This window comes from Vanacampus margaritifer, chromosome 10 (assembly GCF_051991255.1).
Source record: "Vanacampus margaritifer isolate UIUO_Vmar chromosome 10, RoL_Vmar_1.0, whole genome shotgun sequence".
Taxonomy (NCBI): domain Eukaryota; kingdom Metazoa; phylum Chordata; class Actinopteri; order Syngnathiformes; family Syngnathidae; genus Vanacampus; species Vanacampus margaritifer.
The window spans coordinates 17,532,735-17,550,389 of record NC_135441.1 but is presented as its reverse complement, the minus strand read 5'-3'; the positions used below and the strand labels follow the sequence as shown (position 1 = coordinate 17,550,389).

Sequence of the window (17,655 nt, the reverse complement as noted above, 5' to 3'; positions counted from 1 at the left end):
GGGCAGTACAATGCAGCCATATTAGATACAAACAAAGAAGAATCACTGCTATGATATGGTTGTCCACAGGTGTAAATTCTGGGGGGGGGGGGGGGGGGGAGGGTATTCTGGGGGCCACAAGCATGTTGAGGGTAGAGGGTCCATGTGAAGTCTGTTTTCAATATTTATTTGGGCATAATTTTAATTGTATTTTTTTTATTTAATTTTCTATTTTATTTATGTGCCATACATTTTACTTGAATTTAGTTTAGTGTTTAAGTACATGTTTTTATTTTATATATATATATATATATATATATATATATACACATTAGGGGTGTGCCAAAAAATCGATTATCATAAGAATCGTGATTCTCATTTAGTACGATTCAGAATCGATTTTAAATGTCCCAAAATCGATTTTATTTAAATTATTTTATTTGTGTGTGCCCTTATTGGGAGCGCTGTTCATGTTGTACCCGATTTGGCCACTGAGGGGCAGTGTGGTTCCACGCGGTCTGATACACTGTTAAGTTGTAGCCACATTAGAGAGTAGAAGGAAAAAGTCACGATCAAGTTATTCCAATAAAAGTTTTTTTTTTTTGCAGCGTGGAGCCGTTCTTTTGAGTGATAAAAGTGCCGCGAGTAGAGCGCTAATTAGCATTAGCGAGTCAGACTGGAGTGGATCATTACGGTTCCTCGAACATTTATAAATTGAAGCAAAAATCATTGTAAATCAAATCATTTTGAATCAAAAATCGTTCTTAAATCAAAAATCAATTCTGAATCGAATCGCACACCCAAAAATCGGAATCGAATCGTGAGACATTCAAAGATTCCCACCCCTAATATACATATATTGAAGCGTAGAATTATCGTATTTCTATTTTTTGAGGTTGTACTTTGTGTAGGTTTAAATAGATGTAGGGTTTGGTTCGTCCATGTTTTTTGTTTATGCCAGATGACTTGAAAGTTTTAAGTAGCCGTCTCGAATGCAGAATGATGGAGACGGTGTGCAATTTTGCGGTGATCCAAATCAGGATTGTTTGGCCTTAGCGCAGATTCGCAAACTGCTAAATGCAGTCTAGCTTTCCATGTCACTTCATTTGTCTTGCTTTAAATGCACTCATATCCCCCTTATTCGCTTATCCCACATTTTATTTGATTCCAGTTATAAATCAATGAGCAAAAACTGATGGGAGTCTGACGGTCTACTACCGCCACATCCCAAAGTTCCCGTGCAGCTGCTGCTCACTCCGCCCCGCAGCCTCCTCCGGTCTTCATTATGCGTTTGAGGTTACGAAGGCTGTCTCGATCCCTGCGTTGCAACGTCTGCGACTCATTCCTTCAAGACAATCCCCCACTTTTCCCACACAAAGTCTCTCACAAAACAGCCTGTTGTTCAGCCCTGCGTTTCGCTACAAGCGCAGTTCATGGACGGTCCGCTTTCTCCTGCTGGTGAATAACAAAACGTGAATGATTCAGTCAGCTGGCTGCACAAGCTTTCATGTGATAAGCGAGGAAAAAGAGCCTCCCCTCACTGACAAAACTGCAGCTTTATTTTGGAAATGCGGCTATTGACATCTTGTCCCAAATCTGTCCCCCACGCAACACACGCACACACACGAGCTGCCCTCCGGCTGAACGCAGCGGCAGCAGCAGAGCAGGATCCAGCCGTTACACTTCACACGTCGCTTCTGTCGTACACTCACGAACACGACACGCTTGGCAGCAAAATGTTCATTCGTGATGACTGAGGGAGCGTCGTTGACAAAAACGTTACATAACCGTGTCGGTTTAAATATAGAAATTAAGTTAAAAATCCAGAATCGAAATACATTGGGTATGTCAGTTTGAACGAACTCAAAGGACTGATTCTTAAGTAGTTAATTTGACTTTTTTCGGCTATGGGGGAGGTGAACTGCAGAAGCTCGCTGCTGTTTTCCTACAGTCATCTGGATTCATACTGTAACTCGACCGAAAGCGAATGAAAACATCTCCACCTTTTCTTACGTGTGTCACGTGTTGTTTGGATTGTCTTAGAAAACACTTCGAGGTTTTCTCTGACACTCGCTCGACGTTGTTGAACGTCCAAAATGAACTGCAACCGCTTCAATGGTTAGCAGCTGACTGCTCAAAGATCGCTCTATTATTTTTATTTATTTTTTATTATTATTTTTTGGGTTATGTCATGTGTGTTTGGTTAAATGAAGACTCTAAATTGTCCAGTATGTGATTGATTGTTTATATGAGACCTATAATTGATAGTGGACAGAAAAAGATGAAATTCGAGTTATATTTGCATTCAAGTGGCACAATTTTGAATTTACGTCATGGAAGCATAAAGAAAAAAATACAGGGGTGTGCATCGCTCCAATAAAAAACAATTCAATTCGATATGTATCTTGATATATTTTAAATCGGAACAATTCAATTCGGTTCCATTTTCTGATTCAAATTGTTTTTTGTTACGCCGCTATCAGATATCCTCAAATCAGAATGTGTCCTCTTCCAAATTATCTGAAATATATATTTTACAGATATATTCTTTATCCTTATTACTGCATCTTACAAAGTCATTTAGTTGTGAAACTCTTCTTCATATTTTATGTATGTCTGTGTTATACTTCCCCCTGGTGGCCAAGTTACTGTACATTTTTAATAAAGTACAATTCTGTAGTGTTTTTTTTTCTTCTTTAAAAACATTTTTTAAAAAATTGGGGGGTGGGGGTTTAATGTATAACAAATTCATTTTCGTCATGTCCGCTCTTCGCTAATTGCTTCATTCCACTGTCTGTTAGCTTAGGTTTGGCTAAGGGAGAGAAGTAGCCTGGCAAGCCACACCCACTTTCTTGAAAGGTCTGCATGGACCAATCAAATTTAACTATTTGCGTGACGTCGTCTTCGTGAGCAACGTCACTCTTCTCTGCAAGTTTTCCCCGCAACAACGACCCAAGTCATTCACTACTGACTTTTTTCGGCTAGTAGCCATGTTGGATTTTTACTCCTGTCTCCTCCCAAAAAAAAACAAAAAAAAAACACGAGTCGTCAATGAGTCGCTTTTCTGATGTCATGTCCGCTCTTCGCTAATTGCTTCATTCCACTGTCTGTTAGCTTAGGTTTGGCTAAGGGAGAGAAGTAGCCTGGCAAGCCACACCCACTTTCTTGAAAGGTCTGCATGGACCAATCAAATTCGTCTATTTGCGTGACGTCGTCTTCGTGAGCAACGTCACTCTTCTCTGCAAGTTTTTCCCCGCAACAACGACCCAAGTCATTCACTACTGACTTTTTTTCGCTTTTTTAGCTTCGGTTTGGCTAAGGGAGAGAAGTAGCATTACACCACCTCCCGCCCTCCAAATTTGCCTACAGCAGGTTTTGAACCTGTGACTGTCTAGTCAGGAAGCCAAGAGCTTCTGCTGCCCCCATGGACAGGAAACTTGTAATCCTGAACTGGATGATCCCATGCGGGCCTGCCACTGCTATTCCAGACAACACCACATCTGCTGTTCTTCATGCAGCCGTTCGAGCCCATTCCATTAGCGTTATGAAGCCTGGACTCGCCATGCACAACTCATTTCATTTCCCCTTTCATCAGCGACTTGGCGGGGCTCGCACTCCCCAGTGCGCTATTAAATAATGAACCTTTTGAAGATTAATAGCGTAGTGTGTTGTACTGCACGTCGCTATGGATGGTTCCCAGAGAGGAACATCTTGATCTCCGTGGAAGTCTGGCTGGATGTGAGAGCGTGATATATTGTGGCTTCAATAACTGCATATCGTACGGGTTATCTTAAAATGGAATCATTCCAATAGATTTGGAGCTTTGATGTGGAACAAACAAATACAGCGGTTCTTTTTCTACAGGCTACAATGTAGCCGTATTTGGACATAGTCCAGCGCTAACCTGGCTAAACAACCTAGTACAGTCTTGATAACACTAAGTACATTATAAATCAAGCGAATACGAATTGTGCCGATTCCAGGTCCTGTAGACCCATTTTTAAGTATTCATATGAAATATTCATATAAAAATGAAAAGGAACAGAAAGAGTTGGCTGTTCCATCCTAATAACCTTTTGTAGGATATGTTCCTAAATAGAGTTGGCCTACATTGTGGCACCGCTGTCACTCAACTGTGCCATTACCATGGAGCTGTCACATCAATGAGGTCATGTCTCCCTTTCCTCTGCAACATAGTGTACTGTTATGATTTTTTTTGTTAACCTTTCTATACCAAGCATCAACATGTATCGTACGTACAAAAGAAGTGGGACACCTACAGCAAGTGTAGATAGAAGAAAATATGGCGTTGATCCCCCTTGACATTGAAGAGGGTCTTCTGCCCAGATTTAGTCATAACTGTTTTAATTTTCCTTATTTCCTCAGTAAAGCTTTGTGAGTGTTATCGCAATTTCTGCCAAGTGTCTGTAATCAATAATGTTTTTAAAGTCTTATCTCATGTCCGGTGAACTCCAGGTGGGCTGTTTGGTGGGGGCTTTGTGGTACCGCCCTTCAAGATACTATAAGAAGGTTGTAAGTGTCTGTAATCGGGGGCACTTGTGAGAGGCTGCAGCCTACATCTGGAACTCACTTGTGCCCGGAATATTCTGTAGAAATAAAAGCTTCGAAGGAACTGTTCATCGATCTCAAGCCTGCATTCGGATAACCAACATTCTCACTACCCGAAAGGAAACGAACACGCGGAGGAAAAGATCGGCTTCCTAACAACACTAATCTAATTCATACTAAAGCTGTCACTTTCTGTCATGCTAGAACAGAAAAGGGGTCTTCCCAAGGAAGGAAGTATAGAAAATATCTGGGTAAGATCTAAAATAAACATAAAACTCTGAGTTTTGTTTCATACAGTGTAGCTGTACCCATAGCCATCCATCCATACTACAGTACAGTGAAAACGCTATATTGAATTTTTAAGCGATTGTTTGTGTTTGATAGGTTTTTAATAATGCACAAGCAAGTCCCACATGGTAATGACCTTTCAACGCGATTAACCTCCAGTAATAATTACAGAACAATCGACAGCAATTTCCATTACATCTACGGCGTTTCGCATTACATGCTAGCATTAAACTAGTTGACTTTCGTTATAAATTTTATAGTTTGGTTGAACATTTTAGTGTTTAAATATACAATGTTTCAATCTCGTATTTTCTCTGAATGTGTTGCTACACCGTGTGTGTGTTGTAGCAGTTGCTTGAAGGTGTATAATTACTATACCATCTATGCTAATTTCTGTTAGCTCGTGTACAATGTTTTGCGATGGAAATATGTTAGCATTAAGCTATCAGACCGTCGTTAGACGATATAAGGTTTGGTCCAACAGTTTTTGGTTTAAATATAAAATGGTTAATTGTGTTTTGTTTAATTGTTGTGTGTGTCAGTTTTACATAGGATGAACAAATGTCCTTTTTTGCCCAAACATGTCCGTGTTTTTATATTTTTCCGGGTGTCCGGTTGGGTGTATAAATTCATGAAAATGTCCGGTTTCCATTGTTTTTCACAGGATCACTTAGCATGTGTTGAATTAGACTGACACTTTTTACGAAAAATGCAAGGCGGAGTGCAGCGGTTGTTACCAGCATATGTGACCTACCACATTTGTGAGCTATGGTCGGGGACCCGGAAAAGTCGCCCAACCGGTGTTACGTTACAAGTTGAAAAAGCCAAATGCAACTGCAGTCAGTTTTCCCCTGAGCATTCAAATAAGATGGTGAGCTGTGCCGGCAGCACAGAATTTTAGCTCACTGGTAGCACTCTGCGCTCGCAATGCGGGGGATGAAGTCGTGGTGTGGGTTCAATCCCCGACATTGCAGGAAAAAGATCTTAAGAAGATCTCAAATAGTAGATCTTGGGGCAAAAAAGGTTGGGCACCCCGATTTAGATCATTATGTCATTAATTATTCATTTGTCAAGTAAGACTCCAAAAGAGACCGGGCCGAGTTTCCTCGTATTTGGAAATCAAAATATGGTCACCAAACTGGGAGTTACAAAAATAGCTAAACAAGAGTGAGAACAGGTGCTAATTAATTAATGTTTTGAAAGGATGTGGAAGGGGTGAAACTATGACATTTTTTTTTACACTATACAGTATGCTCTATAGCGCAGTACACCTACTAATTTGCAGCAGATGGGCCAACAAATACGTGAACAATTAATGAGTCATTTATCGGTTGACCGAAGGATCAATTGGCCTAGAAGACCAAACCCAGCAACTGCCCTGAAGACACGCAGTGGAGATGAAAAGCATGGCAGGCCAGGCTGGCTGCAGTTAAGTGGGACAGTGGAGCAGTCAGCGGGGCAGTCAGAGGCTAATGCAGGCAGGCATCAAGACTTTCCTGATGTGCGATCTCTGCCCCTTGCGTATCTCCTGTGGCAGCATGAGCTCAGAGCATGCACGTCCTATCAAATGGGATAAAATATAGATCCCTGAGTCACTACACGCTGCTTGACGCAGAGCCAGAACACACGTAAGCCTAGCACAGAACATCCACCTTTTTCACACATCACAGGCCCGGAAGGGATGCGATTTAAAAAAAGTTGTAAATCTAACTGGGATTTGCAGGAATAAACCAGGAGTCTACTAAATTGGGGGTTAGGTATTAAGACTCAGGAAACATAAATATGGATGACGAAAGGATATGTTAGCCTCATGCTGATTTAAACAACCAGATTTCATGCAAGTACAAATTGGTCGCTTCATCAATTTTTTGTTTTGTGTTGGCAAAGAAATCAAGTGAAAATCGAGGCGAGTGAAGTGGGGGGAAAAAATGGAGCAACTAAAATAATGTAATGTCCTTCCATGTGGACAGATAGAGCAGGGGCAGATTTACCATTAGGCAAGCACATGAAATTGCCAGAGACCCTCTGGACAAAATATTGAGCTAAGTTGTCTTTAATTTAGCGTGATTATTATTGTTTTAATGTGTAAAAACACAACAAAATGATTAATTTATCATAAGTCATGACCGTTTCTAGTGCCCCTCCTCGCTTCTCATGCAATGGACAATTACATCTTTTTGCAGCTACTTTAAAGTAGATCAATTACAGTGAGGACATGATTCACCTGTTAGCTAAAGCCCACAAATGTAATGACTCAAGCTCAAGAAATAGGATTTTTTTTCCTGATATTCACACTTATAGTTGAGAATAAAATAAATATTGATATTCCAAATATTTACAATACACATATGTAACGTTGCTGCCTCCAAAGCAATATGTGTTAATGAAAGTGTTAAAAAAACAAAACATGCTGTGTATTAAATCAAAGCCCCGGAACACCGAAACGCATCGTTCCGGTCTAGTTGTGTTGACATGTATGGCATGGCCTGGCACAGACGAAAAAGAAGGCTCCTGCTTCTGGCCTTAGGACATCAAGACAGAGAAAGAAGAAGAAAAAAGATGACTATCCCAGAGCACTGCCACTCGCCTACGCCCATTCATAATATGTGCTTTACTAGCTGCACTTCTTGGATCGTCATGAATCACAGGAGCCGATTGAGCTTTCACTGTGCATTCAGCGTGGATCCTCAATATCACAGCTAACGATATGCTGAATGACTTCAATATATGTGAATATATAATGTGGTCACACACTGCTCCTAAATGCCTCCAGAAAGCATCCACCCTTCCCCTATGGTCAAATTGTGATTCATCAGCCAGTCATATCAAGAGACTAAACAAAGGAAAAGGTCAGCCTTTTGTTGATTCCATATATTATCTTAATCGGATTTAAATATCCATCGCCTCACTCAAATCGGAGCGCGGGTGCAATCCGTGGACTGCGTGGACCGTCGTCAATTGAATAATTCATTCGGCCGAGAAATCTCAAGCGGTGAAGACTGGAATGGACGCAAGGTGCGAGGAAGGCGAGCGATCAGGCGCCTCGGTGCGTGGATATTGTTCACTCACCTCGTGGTTTTCAAGAGGAGACACGCGGACCGGGAGTCTGTGGAGGGTGATGCGGAGAATGTGAAGACAAACAGCGATTGTCTCTCCCGAAATATCCGCGGTGTGATCCCCAGACCGGATGAGGATGATGATGGGGTGGTGGTGGGGTGATGTCTATGTGCTGGATGCTGTCATCGTGCCGGGACTGCTTCTCTGTTTAATCCTCGGCCCTGAGCTCAGAAATAGACCCACCCACCCTCTCTTCTCATATACCAGCCCCCTCCCCCCGCCCCCCAACTTGCTTTGTCGTGGACCCCCGCCCCTCCCTTCGCAAGGTCAGACAGTGGCATACAACATCGCCATCACAAGTAAAGGAGTACGTCACACAACACAGATGATTGCTCAATGTTTTTTTCAGAATGACTAATGTGTTGTTAATTTCTTACTTTTTACTATTTGTTTTCACTGTGTGAATGGGTGTTCAGTATTTTTTTTTCTGTATGCATAGCCCTAAAAAAAAGAAGAAGAAGAAAAAAGATTAGCGTGTCATACTATGTTATTAGATTGCGTGTTATCCCAACAGGGAATTACAGAACTGTATAATCAAAAAGGGGGCCAGACCTCCATATTTCTTTAATGTGATAATTAATTCTACTAAATTAAGTTTAAAAATATCGCAATTAGATTTTTTTTGTAGCGGGCTCTTAAATTTCTTTGTGTTAAACCAAATTATTGTATGTTTGTTTACTTCTACAGCCTCCCAGTGGCCCCCTTTCTATGACAATTCTATAATAATAATGATAATTTTGGTGAGCTGTAGCGCTTAAAAAGGCACTCTATTTGGCGACGTTAATAAGTACTACTGTAGTTGCATTTTGTCATTTACATTGCTATTAGTATTATGGCTCCAGCTGTTATTTGCCCCTTTTAATATCGATAAATTTGTAGTTTCGCTTATTTTCAAGTTGGTTTTGTACAGCCTTCGTGCATCTTGTCTCTCCGCGGACACCATACTTGACATTAACTACTTCCGGCGCACATTTCCGGGTCGTAGCGTTTCTTCCATGCTACTGAAACGCAGCAAACGCATTGAAATTAGAACGGTGAACCTAATTCATTTAATCCACAGCTACCATGTTCAAATTGGAAGGACTAGGACCTAAAATGGACCCAGAGGAAATGAAGAAGAAAATGCGACAAGACGTTGTCTCATCTTTACGAAACTTTCTTATTTACGTCGCTCTGCTGAGAGCCAGTGAGTACGCACAGATGACATTGGAATTCCGCTAAACTGATAAACAATGTCCTCCTATTTACCACAACCCTGGTATTTTCCGCGGCCTTTTAATAATTCCTATTAAAGCGACTAAACATGTTAAGTTTGTGATTACAATAATACTTACAAAAAATAGTTAAAATACTGGAAAATTATGGTGACCAGCATTATAGCTGCAAATGAGAAGAGTTCGTTATGAATATTTTGAGTTGAATGTGATTGTCTGAGGTTTGATGGGAAAAAATACCTATGCACAATGCTATTATTTGATTGTTTTTAATCATACATTGAAAACAATGGGGAGTTTTATTTACTTAAGGAAATAAGAGTAGTTTTTTGCCCCCACTCAGAAATTCTAATTAAACTCTTTGTAAAATTTAGAATTTCTTAGTGAATAAAACTTTACTCGTTTTTTTTCCCCAAGTAAATATCACTCCCCATTTTGTCTAGTGTTATTTTAACTCAAAATTGTGCTGCTGACTAATCAAAATTATTCATTTATTCACAGCTCCATTTGTATTAAAGCAGCTCGACAGTATATGAGATGGGCATCTTCCTTCCATCCTGAGGACCTTCCATGTGGATCTGGATGTGTGGGACGCGACATGCAGCGGATGTCCATCGTCTGTCCATCTTCACGATCTGGAGGATGTCCGTCGTCTGTCCATCTTCACAATCTGGAGGATGTCCGTCGTCTGTCCATCTTTACGACTTGCAGAATATTCATTTTCACTGTGTTCCTTAGTCCCTTGATTTCGCCGTTTAAACATACTTATTGTGCTCATTTTTCAACAAAATGTGTAATAGTATAAATGTCCATTATGATATTAAAAGACCTTTGTTAAATGTGATGTTTTAACTATCTGGTGTGATGTATTGACACTTCGGTTCATTTAATATATTGGTTATCCCATGTAACTAACTACATGAGAGGGTTAAACTAGCAGACACCTCAATATGATGCAGTGCAGTAAAATTGGGTATTGTCATAAATATTCAATTTGGAAGCATGCGTCAACAAATTTGAATGTTACACAAAAATACATTCAAGTGAAATTCTAAGAGTGCCACGGACAAATGTAAGGAAACATTTGTTTTGTTTTTAAACACCTTTTTATCAAACATGTTAAATAAATTCAACATGCAGTGTAGGTCAACATGAGCAGTTTAAAACCGAATAGGTGATGAAAGCAAAACATTCCTGAAAACAAAAAGAGCATCTTGTAACGTTCACTTTTAAAAATGTAACAAAAATATAACTTAACAAATTTAATACTAATACAGTAAAAAATAAGGAATTCCAGGCCATTTAGGCTTGGATTACATGCTGCAATCACAAAACAAATTTAGAAAGGTGCCTAGATGAGGTAGGTAGGGCTGTGTGTGTTTTGTGTGTGTTTTGTGTGCAACAACGAGCCTTTACAAGAGTGTATGATTGCAATGAAGAAAAGTCAACATATCGACTTGCTCCGATCCGAGTCCTGCCCTCCGCTTTGAGGGGATGTTCCCAGCAGCGGAGAACAGCCGCTCCGAGGGTGTCGATGTCGCTGGGATAACCAAAAACGACTTGGCCAGCTTTGCCAAGGTTGGATATCGTGCTGCGTTTTGTCTCCACCACGGCAGCGGATTCTCCTTCTTGGAGAGAGGCTGCTCTCCAAAATACTGCAAGACCTCCTTCTGCACCGCTTGACTCAACTGCTCATCTTCTTCCTCGTCGTCCTCGCTGCTGCTGGAGTCTGACGACGATCCCAGAATACTTTTGAGCAATGATCCATATTTAGTCCCTAAGTGGTCTTTTGTTTTGGCAGCGGCTTCTTCATTCCCGCTTTCATTCGACTGTCTTGCTTCCATTCGAACGACGAGTGCCATGGACTGGATTGTGCACTGGACTTTAAACACATCTTCGGCAGGCAAGAACTTCAGTTTTCGAAACCTCGGGTCCAAAGCAGCAGCCAAGAGGACGGTGTTAGGAGCTTCGGGTTGGAACGAAAACAGTTTTTGCCATTTCTCTACGATCTGTTCGGCCACTTGAGCCTGGAAAGCTGTGACTGGCGCGGTTTTAAATGTCAAACTCAGCGTTGATTTCTTAAGGTTGTACACCAGCTGTGGAAGAGCGGAGAGAGTAACATATTGCTCCCCGCTCAGAAACTCTGTCGCCCCTTCAAATGGCCCGAGGACCTGAATCAGCTCCTCAATGAGGTTCCACTGCTCCGCATCGAGATCCAGGCGGGGCTCTTTGATGACCGCCGGATCGGAAAGAGCCGCGGTCACTGGCCATCTTTGTCCGAGGAGCCTGGACAGCATGTGATATGTGCTGGTCCACTCAGCACTTACATCCTGAATCAACATCATTGGTGGCATTCCCATTTCTTGCTGCTTTTCTATAAGCTTGGTACAAGCCACTTCATTTCTTTTAAAATGTTCAACCAGGCATCTAGCAGAATCCACACACTTCGCAATGGTTTCTTTGTTTCCTAGCGGACTCTGGACAACTGCATTCAGAGTGTGTCCTGAACATATCACGGAAACCCAGTCGTGCCTCTCCGTCAGAATTTCAAGCGCCCCCAGGACGGCCTCATTGTCATGGACAACCGCTTTCACCTTTGGCAACGGAATACTAAATTTGCCAACGGCCTCCTCCAGCCAGTCCGCAATGTCGGCGGCCGTGTGCCTCTCTTCGAGACGCACCGTTGTGAGGTAGAGACACTTCATCTCCCAATCTTCCCCCAAGAAGTGACAAGACACGCCGAGATAGACCTCTGCGGCCACACTCGTCCAGATGTCTGTAGTCAGTGCAACACACTCCGTGCCCTGAAGGACACTTTTCAATTTCTCTGTCATTTCTTGGTGCCTCTTCTCCATCATACTTGTGAAAAAACCTATTGACGGTATGCTGTACTTAGGGTTGAAAGTTGAAATCATCTTTCTAAATCCCTTGTCCTCCACCATGGATAGTGGGCACATATCAGTGATCAGCATGTCCAAAATGCTCTCTGTTAGCAAGGCAGCTTCTTTAACAGAGCATGATAGAACTGGGCGACCGAGTGCTGTGCTAGGGGGAAGAAAAACCAAAACAACAATTTATTAATATGTATAACAAATGAGGTTATGTAAACTATCCCCATCATACCACCATTCAAGCAAGGACCGCGATTAGCTTTTAATGTTTTCTAATTTACAACAAATGTATTTAAAAAATCTTATTGTTAGGAATCTTTGACTGTCTGATGATTTGATTCAGAATCAATTTTTGATTCAAAATGATGACTGATGATTTCTGCTTTAATCTATAAATGTGCAAAGAATCATCATAATCTACTCCAGTTTGATTTACAAGACAGAATGACAAACGGATGTATTAATTGAATTATTATTTTTACATTTATCAAGTTTTCTATAGTAAGGAAAGTGCCGTTTTCCACAAAAACAACATGTGGACTACAACTGCTACTCTATATAGTTAACTATGAATTTAATAGTTTTATAGTATTAAATAAGATGAGAGAGAAAATAAAGTACATCTGTATAATAAAAAACGGTGGAACAAGATGCATTTTCATTTCACAGAAAAATTGCAGTTCCAAAATATCACGACGAACGCAACTGTTGCACAAATGAAACACATAAATATTTCTCAGTACTTTTATGGAAAAACATTGCCCATTGAAAAGCATTTGGATGCTTGTAATTTGATTTGTGAGGATTCTTTTTGGTTTCATCATGTGACTAAATGTCGTTTGATTACTATAACAATCTTCCTGGTTTGTATGCTAGTAGTCGTCGTCACAGGCAAAAGTAATACAATTCGCAGTTTGTTTTCATTTCACCAAAGAAGCATTTGCATTGTGTTGCATTGCGGATATATCACAAATGCCCGGATGTCGTACCTCGGCTCCTCTGTCTGCAACATGCTGATAAAGCCCTCGTTCTCCTCCATACCGTTAGTAAGGCAGTCTTTGGCGAGGAGGCGGGCCAAAGACCGGTTTATTTTTTTGGCCCGCTCGGAGTTGCCAGAGAGTTTGGACAAATACTGCAGTGTGGGTTTGTCTGCCACTGGTGGCGGACTCGCCACCGTGTCCAATAACTCTAGGTGATACCTGGTGAAATGAGCGCGCACATTTGTGGTGTTCCCGCAGTGCTTAACCCTCTTTTTGCAAATCTTGCAGACTGCAAAGCTCGTGTCAAACGTACCCTTCCCGGGCATTCGGTAAAAACCAAAATAAGTCCAAATCTTTGCTTTCCAAGAGGACGGGGCCGGTTGAATTTCCTCCATATTTGTTTTTGTGTCCTGCGCAGACCATGTGCAAGTGGGCTGGACTGGAGCGCCACCGGAAACATGTGACCTCCACTTCCGTCTTCACTTCTTACCGCATCGTTTCCAAGCCCGACCCTAACTAGAACACAAACCATAACATTAAATCTAACTAACGCAAAGTTGTATTGCTTGTATATTTGACTCCATTTCGTTGTTAACTTTAAAGAGGGCTGCTGGCGCCACCGGAAACACGTGACCTCCACTTGAACACTCAAATTGTAGCGCAGCCCCACCGAATGCAATGAAGCGTAATTATAATTAAATAAGATGGATGAAACCTGATTTCTGTAGCGATGGCAAAGTTAAATAATACATATATATGTTCAATCTGTAAATCCTTCCTATTGCAGAAATATCTGAAATTCCCGGATGTTCGGCATCCAGTCATAACATCAGGCTGCAGACACCATACCTGCCAACTTGCGACTGTAGGCTCTAGCACATAAACACAAATCAATGTTTACGTTACCTTATGTCGTCGACGTTGTTTGTTGAGCTGGAAACAACGACTGGATGTTTTCGGTTCAGATGCGAAATCATTGTGGACGTGCTGCTGTGGAACGCCAGTTCTGCTTTACAGTGGTCGCATTGTACTATGTTGTATTCTTTAAGTCTGAAATGATCCCAAACTTTGGACATTTTCTGTTTTTTACGTACGGTTTCATGAGTGTCTGCCATCGCGCCAACTTGACAGGTTGCGTCAACAAGAACAGTCCGTGTGGAACAAGATATTCTAGTGCAGTGGTTCCTGCGAGCCTTTGATGACCACTTGGTGGCAATGTTGCATTCATATGCTGTATTCCACTCGCGTTGGATTAAGAGAACGCTTCACCAGGCATCCTTCGCGCACCCTCTGCCAAACAATGAATCCTCTTGGCTCCTGCATATTTCGAGATGACTTTTCGTGCGGCGAAAATAAACATGGATCCTTCCTTATCGATCCTTCCGTGTGATCGCACGCATCTCCTCCACACAGAGCATCTGCTTGAGCTCGGATGCAGACAATGAACGTTCACGTCAGACGTGACTGAAAGGTCAGACTGGAGTTAATTTGATGCCATTTTCAACACATTTCAGACCTTAATAATTGCTATAATACCAGTAGCATCCTCATAGACGTTAACATAACTGTGTACATGTACCCTCGTTTATCACGAGGGATGCGTTTTATTGCCAAAGTCCACTTGTGGCAATTCTGAGCATCCGGGCATTTCTGTTATTTCTGCAATGCAATATAATTCAAATGCTTTACACGGTGTAAACAAACGACGTAATTTACGGTATTGCTTTTGCCAGTGACTAGCATACAAACCAGGCTGATTGCAGTGGTAGTAGTCAAGTGACATTTCATCACATTTTGAAATTAAAATAATCCTCACAACTCAAATTACAACGATCCAAAGTGCAATGCTTTCCAATGAGCGGGGATCTTCCTTTCACAGAGTTAATCGCCATTTGACTTGTGACGTACAAACTCGGAATTGTCAATAGAGACCATCTAGTTTTATTGACTCCCACACACCTAAAACAAATTTAACATTCAAATTACTTTCAAAAGTATTCCCTAGCACAAGTTCTTACGCTTTTACTGTTAAACTAGCTCATAAAACAGGCGCAAATATTAAACACCAAAATGTTCAACCAAACCATAAAATGTCTAACAAAAGCTTAATGTGAAACCCCACAGGATAATAGAAAGTAAATGCAAAGATAATAATGAACTAACTAATACCAAACAACTGCTACTGGAGCAGGAACACATACCGATAATATATGCAATAAAATAGATTTTACCTTTGTTTAATCACACACCAAAATGCTAGAGAAAGTTTTCTAATTTCATCTAATGTAAGTCCAGTAGCTTAATGCTAACATATTGAAACATGTGAAACACCATAGATGGCTGGCATAGATGGTACTGGAAATTATTATTAGCAATGTAACCGTAAATATGCAATGCTACTTTGTGGTACTACACCGAAAGTACCTAACTAAATTCAGATTGCCTGCGTAAGTCCCATAAAAATCTGCGATATAGCGGGCGATGTTATAATATGGACTTTCCAAATCACTTCAAGCACATTTTCCAGCAACTGAACCTCCAGCGGCTCCATGCTCAAATGTGTGACTGTGTGGTGGAGGTGGGAGGCCACAAATTCCACGCACACCGCGCCATCCTGGCAGCATGCAGCTCCCACTTCAAGGCTCTCATCAGCTCCGGCGACAGCGTCGATGACATTAGCGGACATAGTGTCGACAAAGTCGGAGGTCCCAGCTTGATGGTGCTCGACCCAGAAGTGGTGACCCCAGAGGCCTTCTCCACCCTGCTGGACATGATCTACACATCCACGTTGTCGCTTGGTGCATCCAACGTGATGGATGTGCTGCTGGCCGCCTCGCACCTTCACCTCAACTCTGTGGTCAAGGCCTGTAAGCTTCACCTGTCCAGGAAAAACTTCCCGGCTATGGCGCCGAAAGGCTGGCGGCGGGAGCCTCCGTCTTCTCAAAGCCAGCTCGCGTCTGTGGAGATACTTGACGAGGAGGGCGCAGAGGTGAGCCAGTCGGGGGACGATTCCTCCGAGCAGAAGCGAAAGTCGCATGAGGACAGATTCAATGACAGAAAGAGGACCTGCAGAGTGTCTGGAGATGATGAAAGTTCTCCAACTGTGACCCGAAGCACAGCCAACAACGAGGAGCTGCTCTCTGTGGACCGCGTCAAGACGGCGGTAAACACCTGGGAGGGTCAACTGGATGAGGTGGAGGAAAAATACGGTATAACCATGATGGACTCCGAGGAGATCCAGCTGCCGAGTCAGTCAGACATCAGCGCAGGTGGAGAGACTTTTGTCAAAAATGAAGGAGAGCCCGAGGTGGAGACCGTGAAGATAAAAAAAGAAACCATGACCTCCTCTCCTGATCTTTCTCCATCATCGCCTCCACATGGTGACGAAATACGCACCCCAGATGCAGATGTCAGCTGTTTACAATCCCAGCTGTGCTCCGATGTTCCTGAGAAAGAGTTTGGAGATGCACGTGAGGATGAGGGCATTGATAGCCTTTCTGAACTGGCCTTTTCCTGCTTCCTGAATAACAATAATGACAGCGAGATAGGCGCTCTGGAGGAAGAAACGAGTCTCGCGAGTCTCACGGCAGCTGCGGTGGCAGCGGCCGCCGCCAGTGATGCGGGTCAAAACTCAAACGCTTCTTCTGTCCAAGCGTCAGATTCAACTCTGGCTTTCCCAGTAACTTCTCTCCCTTTGCAACAGCTTCTCCCCACTCGGTCTCTTCCTTTTAGTGACACACTCATCTTCCAGCCTGCACGCAACTCCCTAACGGGATTCCTCGGGCGGGAGCCTTCGAAAGGACACGCGGGATCAAGCGGAACGACTTTCCGCCGCATCGCCCCAAAAGCGGCGGCAGTTTCGGAAGAGGATCCTTCAGCAGCTTCCGGATCAGCTGGACCCGATAAAGCGCCTCTGACCAGAGCTTCCGATGACGTGTTGTCCAAGTGCAAGAAAGCAGCAGCTGAAGTCAACGTGCTTCTAGTGGAAGGAGACAAGAAGTACGCCTGTAAAATCTGCTCCAAGACATTCACGAACCTGGCGGACTGTAAGAAACATATTCGGGTCCACACCGGAGAAAAGCCTTATCCGTGTCTCAAGTGCGGCAAACGCTTCAGCCAGTCGTCGCATCTGTACAAGCACTCTAAAAATTCCACCTGCTTGAATTGGAAGGACAAAAGTTCCTTCCAAGATACTCTGCATTGACTCAAAACCATTTTTACCAGACAAATTTCTTGAATTTCTTACATGGTTAACTCATTCGCTGCCATTGACGGCTATAGACGTCAAAAATTCATTTGAACTATTTCTATTAGTTTAACATTTTTTCTACTTTTGTTAACAAGAGTATGAAAACCTATATTTTTTATTGTACATTTAGAACAGATATAAAATTTGTGATTAATTGTGAGTTAACTAGTGAAGTCATGCGATTAATTACGATTAAAAAATTTAATCGCCTGACACCCCGAATTTTTAATAATCTTTAAGTCGCATCAGGCGATTAAAATTTTCAATTGTAATTAATCACATGACTTCAATAGTTAATCACGATTAATCACACATTTTATATCTGTATTTCCAAAAAAATCTAGGTTTTAATACTCTTGTTAACAAAA

The 17,655-nt window shown here is 42.0% G+C and overlaps 4 protein-coding genes across 9 annotated transcripts in view; 2 read left to right on the top strand and 2 right to left on the bottom strand.

Annotated features, from left to right (window-relative positions):
* The window catches only part of frmpd1b (FERM and PDZ domain containing 1b), a 35,277-nt gene extending 27,149 nt beyond the window's left edge, over window positions 1-8,128 (bottom strand). For all 3 annotated transcript variants that reach the window (XM_077578191.1, XM_077578190.1, XM_077578192.1), the window contains exon 1: window positions 7,906-8,128. The gene's annotated coding sequence lies outside the window, so the exon portion shown is untranslated. The remainder of the gene's footprint in view (window positions 1-7,905) is intronic.
* Window positions 8,129-8,867: 739 nt separating this feature from the next.
* Window positions 8,868-10,011, top strand: tomm5 (translocase of outer mitochondrial membrane 5 homolog (yeast)). The gene is made up of 2 exons (XM_077578417.1): window positions 8,868-9,139; window positions 9,669-10,011. Exons 1-2 carry the CDS (start codon window positions 9,019-9,021, stop codon window positions 9,701-9,703), a joined length of 156 nt encoding a protein of 51 aa, XP_077434543.1. The 5' UTR covers window positions 8,868-9,018; the 3' UTR covers window positions 9,704-10,011.
* Window positions 10,012-10,027: 16 nt separating this feature from the next.
* LOC144059373 (E3 SUMO-protein ligase ZBED1-like) lies at window positions 10,028-14,446 on the bottom strand. Of its 4 annotated transcripts, XM_077578413.1 has the most exons (4): window positions 14,133-14,446; window positions 13,945-14,028; window positions 13,048-13,554; window positions 10,029-12,212 (listed from the first exon to the last, which is right to left on the bottom strand). In XM_077578413.1, the coding sequence occupies exons 3-4, from the start codon at window positions 13,431-13,433 to the stop codon at window positions 10,580-10,582; spliced, it is 2,019 nt and encodes a 672-aa protein (XP_077434539.1). In that variant the 5' UTR covers window positions 13,434-13,554; window positions 13,945-14,028; window positions 14,133-14,446; the 3' UTR covers window positions 10,029-10,579. The 4 variants fall into 4 exon arrangements, with proteins under 4 accessions (XP_077434540.1, XP_077434539.1, XP_077434541.1 ...); XM_077578414.1 differs by lacking the exon at window positions 13,048-13,554 and having other exon boundaries at window positions 10,028-12,212; XM_077578415.1 differs by lacking the exon at window positions 13,048-13,554 and having other exon boundaries at window positions 13,945-14,044; window positions 14,133-14,443.
* LOC144059374 (zinc finger and BTB domain-containing protein 5-like) lies at window positions 14,302-17,508 on the top strand. Its single transcript, XM_077578416.1, has one exon. It carries the CDS (start codon window positions 15,530-15,532, stop codon window positions 17,240-17,242), a length of 1,713 nt encoding a protein of 570 aa, XP_077434542.1. The 5' UTR covers window positions 14,302-15,529; the 3' UTR covers window positions 17,243-17,508.
* Window positions 17,509-17,655: the final 147 nt, after the last annotated feature.

Excerpts from the sequence above, each read along its gene's own strand:
- tomm5 (XM_077578417.1), top strand. The coding sequence starts at position 9,019 with ATGTTCAAATTGGAAGGACTAGGACCTAAAATGGACCCAGAGGAAATG. Across the intron at positions 9,140-9,668 it reads CGTCGCTCTGCTGAGAGCCA|CTCCATTTGTATTAAAGCAG; the intron begins GTGAGTACGCAC and ends ATTTATTCACAG.
- LOC144059373 (XM_077578413.1), bottom strand. The coding sequence starts at position 13,433 with ATGGAGGAAATTCAACCGGCCCCGTCCTCTTGGAAAGCAAAGATTTGG. Across the intron at positions 12,213-13,047 it reads TTGCAGACAGAGGAGCCGAG|CACAGCACTCGGTCGCCCAG; the intron begins GTACGACATCCG and ends TCTTCCCCCTAG.
- LOC144059374 (XM_077578416.1), top strand. The coding sequence starts at position 15,530 with ATGGACTTTCCAAATCACTTCAAGCACATTTTCCAGCAACTGAACCTC.